This window comes from Salpingoeca rosetta, assembly GCF_000188695.1.
Source record: "Salpingoeca rosetta unplaced genomic scaffold supercont1.10, whole genome shotgun sequence".
In the NCBI taxonomy this organism is placed as follows: Eukaryota; class Choanoflagellata; order Craspedida; family Salpingoecidae; genus Salpingoeca; species Salpingoeca rosetta.
The window spans coordinates 1,825,584-1,840,030 of NW_004754924.1; the positions used below are offsets into that span (position 1 = coordinate 1,825,584).

At 56.1% G+C, this 14,447-nt stretch overlaps 5 protein-coding genes across 5 annotated transcripts in view; 4 read left to right on the forward strand and 1 right to left on the reverse strand.

The window, feature by feature from the left end:
* The window catches only part of PTSG_04694 (uncharacterized protein), a gene marked incomplete at both ends in the record, with an annotated part of 6,272 nt that extends 6,103 nt beyond the window's left edge, over positions 1-169 (forward strand). Inside the window, one exon of the mRNA XM_004994728.1 lies at positions 40-169. Within this exon, the coding sequence (XP_004994785.1) occupies positions 40-169 (130 nt within the window). The remainder of the gene's footprint in view (positions 1-39) is intronic.
* A 970-nt stretch (positions 170-1,139) lies between these two features.
* Positions 1,140-7,487, reverse strand: PTSG_12201 (uncharacterized protein; the record flags this gene model as incomplete). Its single annotated transcript, XM_004994729.1, has 16 exons — positions 1,140-1,410; positions 1,642-1,976; positions 2,024-2,736; positions 2,889-3,129; positions 3,394-4,592; positions 4,846-4,962; positions 5,078-5,166; positions 5,431-5,487; positions 5,520-5,594; positions 5,676-5,742; positions 5,915-6,002; positions 6,175-6,304; positions 6,469-6,615; positions 6,740-6,852; positions 7,099-7,191; positions 7,389-7,487. 16 exons carry the CDS (start codon positions 7,485-7,487, stop codon positions 1,140-1,142), a joined length of 3,834 nt encoding a protein of 1,277 aa, XP_004994786.1.
* Positions 7,488-8,039: 552 nt separating this feature from the next.
* On the forward strand, positions 8,040-12,020 carry PTSG_12202 (uncharacterized protein; the record flags this gene model as incomplete). Its single annotated transcript, XM_004994730.1, has 1 exon — positions 8,040-12,020. The coding sequence occupies one exon, from the start codon at positions 8,040-8,042 to the stop codon at positions 12,018-12,020; it is 3,981 nt and encodes a 1,326-aa protein (XP_004994787.1).
* Positions 12,021-12,096: 76 nt separating this feature from the next.
* Positions 12,097-13,244, forward strand: PTSG_12203 (uncharacterized protein; the record flags this gene model as incomplete). Its single annotated transcript, XM_004994731.1, has 3 exons — positions 12,097-12,312; positions 12,572-12,653; positions 12,997-13,244. The coding sequence occupies 3 exons, from the start codon at positions 12,097-12,099 to the stop codon at positions 13,242-13,244; spliced, it is 546 nt and encodes a 181-aa protein (XP_004994788.1).
* A 48-nt stretch (positions 13,245-13,292) lies between these two features.
* PTSG_04697 (uncharacterized protein) overlaps positions 13,293-14,447 on the forward strand; it is a gene marked incomplete at both ends in the record, with an annotated part of 2,083 nt that continues 928 nt past the window's right edge. The window contains 3 exons of the mRNA XM_004994732.1: positions 13,293-13,462; positions 13,742-13,868; positions 14,400-14,441. Coding sequence (XP_004994789.1) covers positions 13,293-13,462; positions 13,742-13,868; positions 14,400-14,441 — 339 coding nt within the window. The remainder of the gene's footprint in view (positions 13,463-13,741; positions 13,869-14,399; positions 14,442-14,447) is intronic.

Here is a 14,447-nt window from a genome sequence, read left to right on the forward strand (position 1 = left end):
GTTTGACCTGTGCCATCTCCGCCCAACAACAGACCCCAGATGCCGCCCCAACGCCATTGTGCCCATTGTTGTTCCACCAGCAACACCTCCCGCAGAAGCGCACAAGCTTGACGACTACGATGTCACTGCGTTGCCGAACGTACCTGACATCATCTGCCAAGCATTTTGATATGGCAAAGAAGATGATGGAGGCTGCAGCGTTGTCTTCTTTTGTCTTGGACTGCTTAATCCATCTGGCATAATCGCGGTGGTGCTGGACGCATTCTGCTTCATCACACAGGCCATCCGCGAGACACGGTGCAGATGACAACAGCACCACCAGGTGACAAGGATGGCAACCAAGTGCAGCTGATACTGGAGGGACTTGCTTGAAGGACTGGTGCGAGGCGTTCAAGTACAGCAGCAGCAACAACAACAACACCGTGGAGCGTGGCCCGCTTCGTGTGTCTCCTTTGCCCTGCAGCACCCTGACACACAGTGGTGGCTGGTGGATGACTGCGCCCTTGTTGTTGTTGGTGCAGGCCACCTTGCACTTGGTTGTTTGGCTGCACTGCAAGTAACACCATACAATATGGCTGTTGTCTTGAGCAGTGCCGTGTCTCTGTTTCTGCTTTCCTCTCTTGCTTGGATGTGCGTGTTGGTGTTGCGTGTGTGCCCGTGTGAGGGTTGCTGTCGTTTCTTCATGTCTTGGCTCTGTCCCACTGTACTGTTGGGAAACGATTGAACATGCAAGGTGAAATCACCACAACACGGCAATCAGCAACCAACCACACAACACTGACAAGGGAGAGTGGCAGAGCAGAGAGACAGCAAGAAGGAAGGCAGGGAGGAAGGAAATTGAGTATGCACGGCGTGCATGTGAACAAACAGCCAACGCAATGGCAACAACAGTGACACATCATCAAACACCGCATGACACACTGCAACGCTGCTCTGTCGATGGTCGACCTGCAGGAAGAAAGAGATGCACGCGTGCACCAGCCACGACGCGGTGGCTCTTCAGATGGGAAGTGATTTGATTGGCAGCCGTCTCGCCATCGCCGTCATCGATGTGCGCACATGCAATTGCGCAGCCAACCACAAAGGGAGGGTGACTGCGTGCCGTGCAACCCCACATACATCCACCTTCTTCTTCATTGCTATTGCCTCGCATTGCAGCAACTGCTGCTGCCAGCCATGGCACCAACAATAGCCAGCACATGCGTGCCCACCAGAAGCACAGTGCCCACTTCATTGCCGTTGCTGGAACTAGTGAGGAATGCAAACACAATCACCACCACCACCTCATCAGCTGTCGTTGCTGTTGCAATGGCGTGCACTCCTACCACAACCATCAACACTGCTGGCGTCTCCTCCAACAACGCCGTGGTGGTCCAAGAGCCAACTGCATCAGATGCCTTGAGCTCGTTGCTGTCGTTGGTGGTGGTGGTGGCAGCAGCAGTGTTTGGATGATGAAGATGATGTGGGAGGTGAAGGTGGCATGTGCTGGCAGCACGCGATCACAGCAGGTGCAATGATGGTGGCTGTTGTTGCTGTCCTGGTGGAGGAATGCGGCGTCCACGTGAACTGGCAAGCGTGCGTGCGTGTGAGGCCCCCAGCAGTTGGTGTGCGATGGGTGGGATCGCGTGTGCATGCGTGCACCCAAAGGGACGAGTCGTCCAGGACACGTCGGCCTCGCACGGCGATGCGGTGGAGCCCATGACGGTGACGTCGCCAGAGACGGATCGGCTGAAGAGGAGCGCGTAAAGTCCTCGTTGAGGGAGGCGACAGTGGCGATGATGGGCCCTGGCGCAGGTCGATGCGCAGAATGAATCTGCGACGCGTCCTGCGTCGTGGTTGATGGACTGCACCAGCGCGGCCTCAAACGCCCCGCGGTGCGACAGCCTGCCGGCAAGGACGTTGAACTTGGCGTCAAAGACGAGCGAGACAGAGTACGCGGGCACGCACGCACGGTGGGAGCACCTCAAACTGCTCCACTGATGGTGGTGCAGAGGCGGTCCGTCGTGGCCGTGGGCGTCGACACCTCGTACTCTGTGTGCTGGCACGAGCGCACGCGCTGGCACTCGCGGTCGTTGACCAGCGACGGCGCAACGAGCTCGTACTCGCTGGACAGACACTGCATCCACGGCGAGCAGATGCGGTTCTGCGTGGGCATGAGCGGGCGCGAGATGAACGTGTTGTTGTTGGGGCATATGCGGGCCCATCTGGCACTCACGGTCCGTGCTGATGGTGGGTGCGGCCGTCTCAAACGAGCCAGGCTCGCAGGGCGACACACGCGCGTGGAGAAGTCCGTGTTGCTGTCGCGGTAGAACAGGGCCTCGATGCAGCGGCGGCACTGGCGGTCGGTGAAGATGGTGGGGCGCACCACCTCCTCGTAGCCGAGGTCGCACTCCGTCACAGGCGTGCAATCGCGCTGGCCAGAGAGGGCGGCAAAGTCCACGCCAGCCTGGCACGGCATGCACGGCGTGCTGGCGTTGTGGCGGTCCAGGTCGACGGTGCCGGCCGGGCACAGGAATTGCTTGCAGGAGCCGATGGAGCCCGCAGGCACATAGTGGCCGTAAAGGCACGGCTGGCAGGCGGTGAGCGGGTTGCGGTCGTGGTCGGTGGTGCCGATGGGGCATGGCTCGCACTTGGTGTTGGAGGTGGAGGTGGGGGCGCGGGTGCGCTGCTCGCCAGGGCCGCACTTGGTGATGAGGTGGCACAGGCGGTGCGCTCGTACTCCGTCGGCAGATTGCACTGGGTCAGGTCGCGGCAGATGCGGTCCGTGGTCGGCGTGGCAGGGAACAGCTCAAACTGGTCCTGGTCGCACACGTCGAGCGTCGTGCACTCTGTGTCGTTGGTGGCGGTGCATGGCGCGCTGGTACTGCTCGTCAGAGCACGTGCCGCACTGCTGGCACGACACGTCATTCTCGCGAGTCGCAGGCGCGCAGGATGTATGTGTTTGGGGGAGCACGCGGAGCAGCCGGCGCACTGCACGTCCTCCAGCGCAGAGCAGGCGCGAATCTCGTAGCGGTCACTAGAGCACCCGGAGCACTCCAGCGTGCACTCGCGGTCGGAGTCGAGCGTGGGCACCTGGCTCTGGAAGGTGCCAAACTCGCACTTGCTCACGGCCATGCGTGGAAATGTACTCTGAGGCAGCGCAACGCGTCACGGGCACGCACGTGTCCTGGACGCACTTGCGGCAGAGGCGGTCGTGCTGGCGTGTGGGTTTGCATAGCGAATCTCTTCCTCATCTCGCGAATCTCTTCCTCATCTGGACTGCACTGCGTGACGGGGCAGCACGACTCGGCCTGGCCGTTGACGGGCTTGAAGGTGGCGCCAAGCTCGCACTGGCCGCACACGCGGTTGCTCGTGGGGGTGGGCTCGGCCGTCTCCTCCTCGCCGGCATCGCACGTGGTGACGGGGAGGCAGGGCACGCCCTGGCTGGCCAGAGACAGCCTTGTACGTGCCCTCCAGGACACTCGTCGCAGACACGCAGTCGCTGATGAGGAGCGTCATGGCTTGCACCTCCTCAAACCCGGACGCGCAGTCTGTGACGTCGTTGCACGGGGTGGCAGGGTCGCTGTCGTGGTGGTCGTGGGTGCTGGCGTGGCAGGTGAAGCTGGAGCAGGAGCCGTGGGAGCCCGCCTCCGTGTAGTGGCCAGCGCACATCTGGCAACCCGTGGAGCCGTCGCTGTCCGCGTCGATGGGGCCGGCCGGGCAGTCGCGGTACACGCCGTCCGAGGAGCGGGTTGGCGCGGAGACCTCCTCCTGGCCGCACTCGCACTCCTCAATGGGCTCGCATTTGCTGCCGCCAATGGACGGGGAGAACTCCGTCACGCCGTCGCACGGACAACAGTTGGCCGAATCGGCGTCGTAGACAAGGATGAAGCCTGTGCTGCACTCGCACGTGTCTGTGCAGCCTGGGCAGGAGCGGCGTGCCTCGTCGGCATCCATCTGGCGAATGGTGTTGCGGATGCCATCATCGCCCTGGCTGGAGCAGCACACGTCCAGTACAACGTCGAGCTGCTCGTCCGTGGGCCAGGCGCACACCATCTCCTCAAACAGCTGCGTGATGAGGTTGCAGGTGAGCGTGTCGCAGGAGCAGAGGCGGTCTGTGGTGAGCGTGGGCGGGATGGTCTCGCTGAAGGGCTCCTCGCACACGCTGGTGGGGAAGCACGAGGCGCGGTCTGACAGCGGCTGGTACTCCATGCCGAGGGTGCAGCTCACGCACGGTCGCGCACGGCGTTGCCAGAGACAGACGGACTCCTTCTGGCCAGGCTTGCACTCGGTCCAGGGAGAGCAGACGGCGTCGGAGGACGCGGAGCATGAGGTGGAGGCCCAAGTGCCCATGCCGCACGTGGTGCATGGCACGCAGCGGTGGTCCTTGGCGTAGTAGCCAGTCGGGAGGGCAATGGGCAATGCGCGACTGGTGAGATTGCCGTCGCAGAGGTTGAGGCAGTTGGTGGCGTCTGGTGGAATGGCATTCGGCACACGCGTGGAATGGCATTCAGCACACCCGCTGGCCGAGCTCATACTCGCCATCGGGGCACTTGCTGATGCAGCGGCCGTTACTGGAGGGTTGAATCCGCAGATCGTGCACTCATCGATGCCTGGAGGGGTGTGTGTGTGTGTGTGTGTGTGTGGAGGAGAGGATGGTGTGAGAGGCAATGACAACACTGTTGGGAGGTGTTGAGGAAACAAACACTGCTTCATCATCTTCAAGGTCACAACACTGACAAGAGACTTTGAGGACAAGCGCGCGCACACACACACACACACATGCACACACATACACACACACACACACACAAAGACAACATACCGTTGGCCCGTGATGAAGCTATCCTTGAGGACCCGCCGCACGGTGTTGTTGTGCACTGTGTGGATTGTTGTGTGGTTGTGCTGCACAGCCTGCTCCAAGTAGCCGTTTGTGGTAAAGCATGTCTCCCCGAGCTCCATATCTGCGCCACCGCTCAGCGTCTTCGCGACAGCATCGACAGGGTCGTGGGAGTACTTGTTGGCGTTGACCATGTTTGCAAATTGCACAGCAGTCTGTTCCAATCATCACCATGTCACGCTTCCACTGCCCGCCCACGACGTCGTTGAGCAGCATGTTGTTCGCACACCAGGGCACGCCGTTGATGCTGGCGCACGAGCACATGGCAGTGATTGCCCGCGCGTGTACTGCACATGAGACACATGGCAGAGGGGAGCGGGATGAAGATGAGGAGGTGGGAGGTGAGGAAGATGGCACAGGTCTGGTGGCGTGGTCGAACTAACAAGAAATGTTGATTGGAAGTACACACACACACACACACACAGACACACACACAGACACAGACACACGCACACGCACACACACACACACACACACACACACACACACACACACACACACACACACACACACACACACACACACACACACACACACGCATACACGCATACCTCGGTGTCTCAGAGGTCAAAGGTGGAGATGTTCCCGTTGAATGCCATGCGGCTTGTCTCGACCGAGGCCGCGTCAAAGTGCTTGGGACCCAAAATCGCAATGGAGCGGTGACAGCAGTGTAAATGACACGTCCACCACCAAGTGTGCATATGAAACAGCGTCGCTGACACGGTTGTGGGCAATTGCACACACGCACGTGTGTGAGGTTGGATGCGTGTGCGTACCTGCTGTCATTTTCTTGTACTTCTTGTCTGTGCCGTCCTGGCAGCCGGTGACGTCAGCAGCAGCGCACTCACCGCTCAAGCACGGGTCTCAGAGGTTGAGAGGGGTGCAGTGAAGGCGAGTGGGCGGGCCTGCAAAGTGAGTGAGTGAGTGTGTGGGTGTGTGCGAAGGGGTGTTGGGGCAATGCGTGGAACTGTTGTCGAGTGATCGCACGGGTGTGATATGTGAACTAGCGTCAGCAACACGTGATGAAGGGGGCACCTGTGCCTGTGAGTCCGATCTTCTGCAAGACGCTGCCGCCCCTGTGCCAGTTGAGATTGTTGAAGGCGCGCATCTCCGTGGATACGACCTGGAAGCGAAGAACCGGTAGGGGAATGGGGACGAGGAGGGAGGGAATGAACGACAGGAGCTCTGATCAAGGAGAAGAAGACGACATAGCAGACGCACACACACACACACACACACACACACACACACACACACACACACACACACACACACACACACACACACACACACACTCGGTTGAAGGCTGCGCCAAGACCTGTGGGGCCAATGAAGGTTGTGGCACACATGTCCTGGCTGATGATGCACGCAAAGGCAACGGCCGTGTTCGTCTCCACCAGATACAGATACGGCGGGATATCAAGCCTGCATCCATGCACACACACATGTGCGAGCATGAAGAGGGAGGTGGTGTTGCTGTGTGAGCAGTGGTGGTGGCGGTTGATGTGGTTGTGGCACGAAGAAGTGAGGAGGGAAACACAAGCAGACAGAGTCACAAGTCACTGCGTGGGCTGAATGTCCTTTCTCACCTCTTGACACCAAAGTCAAGGAAGGCGCATGGACTGGTGACGGGATCAGGGCCAATGAGACCGGCCTTCTCCTGAAGACTGAGGCGTCCAATGAGGTCGTCGAGGCGGGCACCGATGGACAGACTCGTGTTGCAGAACGGCAACTCCCTCATCGATGCAGACAGGCACGCATGGCCTGACGAGGCAAGGTGCAACAGCAGCCACGTATGAGCCGAGAGAGAGTGTGTGTGTTGTGTTGTGTTGTGTGTGTGTGTGTGTGTGCTGGAATCACCTGTGGGATCGGGTTTGCCGGAACAGTTTGCCCGGATTGATGTTCATGCGATTGGCTGCTCTGCACATCTCGGTTGACACCCCCGTGCATGGCTCGTTGCAGTCGGAGGAAGGCTGGATAAAAGTGTGTGTGTTGGGTGGGGGTGGGGGGAGTGTGAATGCTGGTCGCATACATTAATGCATGCACACACACTCATACACACACAGATACACACACAGATACACACAGATACACACACACACACACACACACACACACAGACACACACACAGACAGACACACACACACACACCGCCGAGACTGCGCGGTGGAATTCAGCTTGGGTGTTCGCAGAAGATGCATTGGTAGGCATCCTCAACGGCGCTGAGGGAAAAGTTGAAGGTGTAGCAGAGCGTGGCACACGCCTCACGCGTCATGGACGTCTGCGCCATGTTGCCAGCAAACGCAAACGTCTTGATTGTCAGCGCGGTGTGTGTGAGTGTGTGCGAGTGTGTGTGGAGGGGGGGGGGTGTTGGTAGGTGAGAGCAGCGATGGGACGAGGGGATGGCGACGCAACTCGTTACACACACACACACACACACACACACACACACACACACACACACACACACACACACACACACACACACACACACACACACACACTCACACCTTGATCTTGGAGGTTGGTGCATTGGACTTGAGCTTGGACGACGCTCACAGCCACTGCCACCAACCACAGCAGCGCTGTCACTGCCGTTGCACGCATTCTTGTCTTCTTGTCTTCTTCCCCACAAAACACAAACACAAACAGAATTGTGCCGAGTCAGCACTTTCTACTTTTGTTAGAGAGTTGGGAGAACTCACTAAGATTTATGGTGTTCTGGGAGAAGCCCAGCAGGAACAAAGGAATTGTCTCATCACGAGACTTACGAGCCTACACGTCAAGTGACCAGAATGGTTTGGTTCACTCATGGTCATACACGTCGGAGACCAAGTGAATGTGTGATTTACCCTGCCATGAGCGAACTGATACTGTGTTGCGTATTCATTCTTCCAACCAGTGTATTCCCTACCACAACTCGTACGGCAATAGCTTTCTGCCCCAACCAATACAAACCATCGACTACAGCGATCACGATCATTGTCACACACACACCTACAACGTGAGGAGGGACACACTGCATATTTCACGTTGACAGATTATGAGACCCAACAACAACAGCAGCACAAAGACCTCAACAGCTCTGATCCTGAAGTGAGTGGGTTGGAAGAAACAAGGACAGTCCCAAAAGAAAACACACACACGCACACCACCAAGATGGCACACCGAGAGGAGGGTCGGCATATGATCCCAGTACTTGACGGAAACAAGGTCTCGTACAGCTGGTGGAGCATGAGGATGAGACACTTCTTGAAGAGAAAGAAGGTCTGGGGTGTGGTGGATCCCGACTCGGAGGAGACGGATGAGGTGAAGAACTCAGATGCCTACCTGTGGATCACAGAGTATCTCACCGGGTTCCCAATGAAATTGGTGCACAAGCTCAAAGGGGATGAGGACGAGAACGCAAGAGCAGCGTGGAAGACACTGGCAAAGATGTACGAGAGAAAGGACAAGGTGGCAATGGTTGAGGCGAAGATCAAGATGTTCAACAGACAATGGGAGCGAGATGACACTGTGGAATCCTTTGTGAACGACTTCATGGAGACGCACGAGAACATGACGAGAGCAGGTGGAGACATGAGTGAGGAAGATCTCATCCAGCTCATCATCGTGCGCCTACCAGAGAAGTACAGAGGGGTTAAGACGGTGTTGAGGCTGACCAAAGACCTGACGATCCAAGACATGATGCATGCCCTCAAGAGCGAAGAAGACATGACGAGCCTGAACGACCAGAGAGCAGGGCATGTGAAAGAGAGAGTAGCGAAGGTGTATGAGAAACCCAGAAGAGACAGCAAGCCAAAAGGAAGAAAAGAGGAAAGACGATGCTTCTTCTGCAACAAACCAGGCCATCTGAAGAGAGATTGTCGAGAATGGAAACGAGAAAGACAGAAGAAGTTCAAGGGACCACGACAGCACAGTGGCGAGAAGATGTTCAGTCTGCGAGAAGAAGAAGAGATGCTATGCAGCATTCGGGAAGAGGTTCGCAGCACACGCACGGACACGAAAGCAACTCAAGGTGCATGGTTACTGGATTCGGGAGCAAGCCGACACGTCACCAGCTTCAGAGAAGACCTGACGGACGTGAAAGAAACAGACACAGCAGTGACGGTGGCAGATGGCCGAACGGTGAAAGCTCTCGGACAAGGAACAGCACACATTCACACCAGCGCAGGTCGGGTGGTGTTGAGTGATGTGTTGTTGATGCCGGAAGGATTCGAGAGAATCATCAGCCAAAGAAGAGTGGTGCAAAGAGGACATCAAGTGCGCAGCAACAAAGACGGTGATATGGAGATCAAGTTCAGCAATGGAAAGAAACTCACTCTCAGTACTATCGGAGGCATGAGCTACTTGATCGATGACGAGCACGAAGTGGTGAAAGTCCTCAGCAGCACGTCAAAGACCGCGTTGCAGGAGCTGCACGAACTGTTCGCACACAGAGACAGCAAGAAGATACGAGAAAATGTGTGTGACACATGCTTGAAGAGCAAGATGAAGAGAAAGAGCATGCCACAGCACTCTGGCAGAGACAACCAGCAATACAAGAAGGGGCAGATGTTAGTGGCAGACATTGCAGGCCCCTACCCCACCTCACTCCATGGAGGCAGATATGCCCTTGTCATGAAGGAGGTGAGGACGGGGTTCGTAATGGTGGGAGTGATGGAGAACAAAGGAGAAGCAGCAGAGGTGGCAACGCGTTTGATCCTAGCGGCACCGAGACAGCTAGGAGTGGGAAAAGGATCAACGATTAAGACGGATAACGAAAGAGTCTTTACATCCACAGCATTTTCACACGCAATGTATGCCCTGAACATCACCACGGCCACCTCAGCACCATACACTCCTGAAAGGAATGGCGACGCAGAGCGTACCATACAAACGCTCAACAACATGGCACGTGCCATGTTGCAGGCGGCATCACTGGGTGAAGAGTTCTGGGCGGCAGCGCTGCGATACGCGGCGTACCTGAACAACTTCCTGGGGCCGTTCCGCAACATCTTCGGCAGAAACCCTCCAATGACGCATTTACAGCAATTTGGTGTAACAGCTTATGTGAGGAACGAAGCCAGAAAGTCGAAGATGGCACCAAGGACAACAGAAGCAATCTATGTGGGGTATGATGAACGCTCAAGAAGCCACCTTCTGTGGGAGCCAGGTAACAGACGCCTCACCCGATCCATCCACGTCAAGTTTTTGACAATGGATGAGTCGCGAGTGAGAGCTATCGTGCCTCTCTCCACACCAGCACCTACATTCACATCAGCACCTACACCCAAAAGAACCACATCAGCCTTACCTCATGTCAAGAAAGGAGCTAAGACAGCACCTAAAGTAGCGACAGCACCCAACGCGGAAGTGGCGACACCGAAAACGAGAGCCACGAAGAAAAGGGGACATGGGAAGGCACCAAGGTCGATGAGAAAGGAGACAGCATTGGGTGAAACATCAGCAGCAGGCAAAACGACAGAATCCTCATCCGCAGCTGGAGAAGAGACAACAACATTTGACGCACCAATCACCGACACAACGGTGACACGTACAACAGCACCCTCAACCAGCAACGTGATACCTGAGGAACGCAACAGCGTTGAGGGGGAGGGTCGGATGACAGTAACCAGAAGTATCCCAGCATTCACCGCAGCTCCGCGCCGGTCCGCAAGGATCAAAGAGAGGCAGAAGGGCGAAGAAGTGAAAGCGGTGAAAGTGAAGAAAGGATGGGAAGAAGCGGTCGCAGAAGAGATGAGCAGTCTTGAACGCCATGATGTGTGGGATGAAGCAGTTGAGGGGGAGTATGACGTGAAGCCATTGAACACGAGGTTTGTGTACGCAACAAAAGGAGATGGGCGCAGAAAGGCACGGTTGGTGGTGATGGGGAACATGGAACCAGACGGAAACAACGGCAAGAGCAACTACTCACCCACAGCATCCAGAACAACAACACTTACTTTCCTGGCCCTCAACAGAGCTCGGGTGGTCCGCCAGCTGGACATCAAGACAGCATTCCTACACGCACCCATACAGAGCAAGAAGCCGGTGTTGGTGAGAGGACCGGATGGTAAGGTGTACAGACTCAAGAGGGCGTTGTATGGTCTGAGGAGGAGCCCGCAAGACTTCAACAAGCACCTACATCAACAACTTCAAGCTCAAGGATGGCGGCGGGCTACACAGGACATGTGTGTGTACTTACGGGGACGACAACAGCTTCTGGTGTTTGTCGATGACCTGTTAGTGGCAGCAGACACAGCAGACATTGCGGACCAGATCGAGAATGAGTTGAGGAAGAGGATGGAGATCAAGCGTGACAAGGGTGGATGTTTTGTTGGGGTGGAATATAGCCTCCACAAAGGCCAGTTGCGAGCGCACGCCAACAGCTACATCGACAGTCTTCACTTGGACAGAGTGAACACGCACACTCCGCTCACCACAGACCATCGATCCGCAACAGCAACCGGCTTACCTGAGAAGGAGACGGATGCAGACAGCCGGGATGAGTTCCATGCGATGGTTGGTCGTCTGACTTACATAGCATCAACAGCAAGGCCTGATATTGCGTACGCGGTGAGTGTACTGGGCGAGAAGTGCCAGAGCCCAACAGCACAGGACCAGAAGCAACTACAGCGAACCGCGCAGTACGTGGAAACACACAGGCATGAACTACGCACGACAACCACAAGCAACGAGATTCGAGCATTCGCTGACGCCTCCTACGCATGCGAGCCCGAGTCGAGATCAAGGACAGGGGTTGTGCTTACCATCGGAGGTCTCCCGGTGTTTTGGTCCTCGAAACGCCAGAAGATGGTATGCCTGTCGACATCAGAAGCAGAGTATGTGAGTATGACAGAAGCAGCAAAACAGGCAATTTGGGTGAAGAACCTATGCGCAGAACTCGGACAGGAACAAGAGAGCGTCACCATCTACACCGACTCACAATCAGCTATCGCACTCGCACAACAACAACAGCTCTCACCAAGGACAAAACACCTCGGTGTGAGGATGTATTTCCTCCGACAACAAGCAGACGCCGGGAACATCAAACTGGCCTACCTGAAGACGACGCAGCAGCCCGCGGACCTTCTAACGAAGGCTCTAGGCAAACGACAACACCAACTACTGACATCCAAGATCATGAAGTGGGTGTAAGAAGAGAGATGAGAGACATCACGGAGAGGTGAGGGACTTCACCCAACATCAACCACAACAACGAACACAGCAGTCGATGGTCCACACGAACACCAACAGCAGTCGAGGCATCGACATGAAACCAGAACGCAAGAATCAGCCACAGCACGAGCACGAGAGATTTACCCGAACGAAAGACAAGGAAGAAGCCAAGGCGAAAGAAAATTTACCACGAAAGATTTCAGCAGAGACAGCCATCCTCGGATACAGCGAGCAGCAACCTCCTTCCATGCAGCCCATGACACGAAGACAGGTATGAGCAGAAGACGTGATGCCACAATTCAGGGGGAGTGTTAGAGAGTTGGGAGAACTCACTAAGATTTATGGTGTTCTGGGAGAAGCCCAGCAGGAACAAAGGAATTGTCTCATCACGAGACTTACGAGCCTACACGTCAAGTGACCAGAATGGTTTGGTTCACTCATGGTCATACACGTCGGAGACCAAGTGAATGTGTGATTTACCCTGCCATGAGCGAACTGATACTGTGTTGCGTATTCATTCTTCCAACCAGTGTATTCCCTACCACAACTCGTACGGCAATAGCTTTCTGCCCCAACCAATACAAACCATCGACTACAGCGATCACGATCATTGTCACACACACACCTACAACGTGAGGAGGGACACACTGCATATTTCACGTTGACAACTTTGTTGAAAGGGGTTCACTGCTGCTGTGTGATGGAAGGCAGACGCACACGCACAGACACAGACATGCACAGACACGCACAGACACGCACAAGCACGCACACGCAGGGCGAACGGCTTGATGGAGCAGAGCTCTGTGTGGAGGAACGAAAGGGAAGGGGGTACCAACTGCTGTGCTGCTTGCGACCGGGACAAAGCACGACAAATGCACGGCAAGCCAGCCAGCAGGCAGTGAACAACCACAAACCGGTCTCCTTCTTGGCCCGTTGCATACATGTGTGACACAAGCCACAAACACTGTCAGCCCACCGTCTGGCAACAGCATCCAAGATGCACTCTGGCAACTGCGATTGGGGATTGATGGCGTCGTCACCAGCAACAGCCTCATCTACGGCATCCTTCCCTTTGATGCAACTCCCACCACCTCTGTGCCCATCATCAGCCCATCATCAACATCAACAGCGACAGCAGCGATGACAGCAGTGACAGCAGCAGTGGATGACACAACCACCATCAACAGTCTGCGAGCCGATTGAGCCATGTGGGCATTGCAGGCGGTGTGCGTGCTCACAACACCCTCCTCTATGAGTGTGACTACTGATCGCAGCACGAGCACAACAGACACCACCACGCTTGGTGAGCTGCTACACGGCGGATGCAAGTGGAACAGCGGCGTGGCTGTGGACAATGGCCTTTTCCTGCCACGGCATTTCATGCAACTCGCCATCCATCTTCATCGTCGATCCAGCCGCAAGTGCGGTGGACACAACCATACTATCCGTTCCTAGAAGTGGTATGGTGGTGGGTGTTGGGTGGCAACGGCTTGCTGTGTCGCATGCCCTGACTCGTCCATCACCTCCTCCTCGTCAATCCACGATGCTGACACAGGTAGGCGTGTGTGTATGTGTGTGTGTGTGTGTGCATGTATGTGGTGGAAGAGGGATGTATATGGGGTTGGCACGCACCATGTGCGACTGCTGTTGCTTACACGCTTCACCAATCCTGTCTATTCCATCTCATCACACCACTTCAGTGAATTCCACCACCGTGGCGGCCTCCATGTGTCCATGCCGCTCTTCTCCATGGTGACATTCATTCATGCACACCGGAGCAGCGACGCGTTCCACCCGCACAAACAGGAAATACCTCGCCACCTTCAGGTCTGTGCATGCATGCATGCGTGTGTGTTGTGACGTGGTGGGATGTGGGGTTCGATGTTCACTGCTGCTGCTGCTGGGATTAGAGGGTTGGTGTCGCTCACTGCACCACCACTCGCGCTTCTTGTAGCCGCTGCAATCTCACTCCAAACATGTTGTGGTGCCGCTGCTTGACGTGTGTCTACTTTCTCTGCTGTACAGAAGCACTACCAAGTCTGCTCGTTCTTGATGCCATGCGCAACCATCTCCCCCCCCCCCAAGCTGCACAACGGCAGGCGTGGTGTGCTGCGCGTGCGAGTGTTGTGTGTTACTTCGTTCCGTTTGTGTGCGTCGTGCGTTGCCTCGGCGTGAAATGGTATTGATGCTGCGTGCGTGTCTGTCTGGATCCACCTCACACACATACACACATTGTCTCTTTGTATGATTGCTTGTATATGCGCAGGGACATTGTGTTGGTGTGCGCGTGCCGGTGGTTTGGCGAAGAGCGCATGGGCCGTGAGGGGGAAGGTTGGATATGACCCCTCATGTAAGCAGGCAGAGGAAGAGTTCAACAAGTACACGTACACGGAGCTGGCGGTGGAG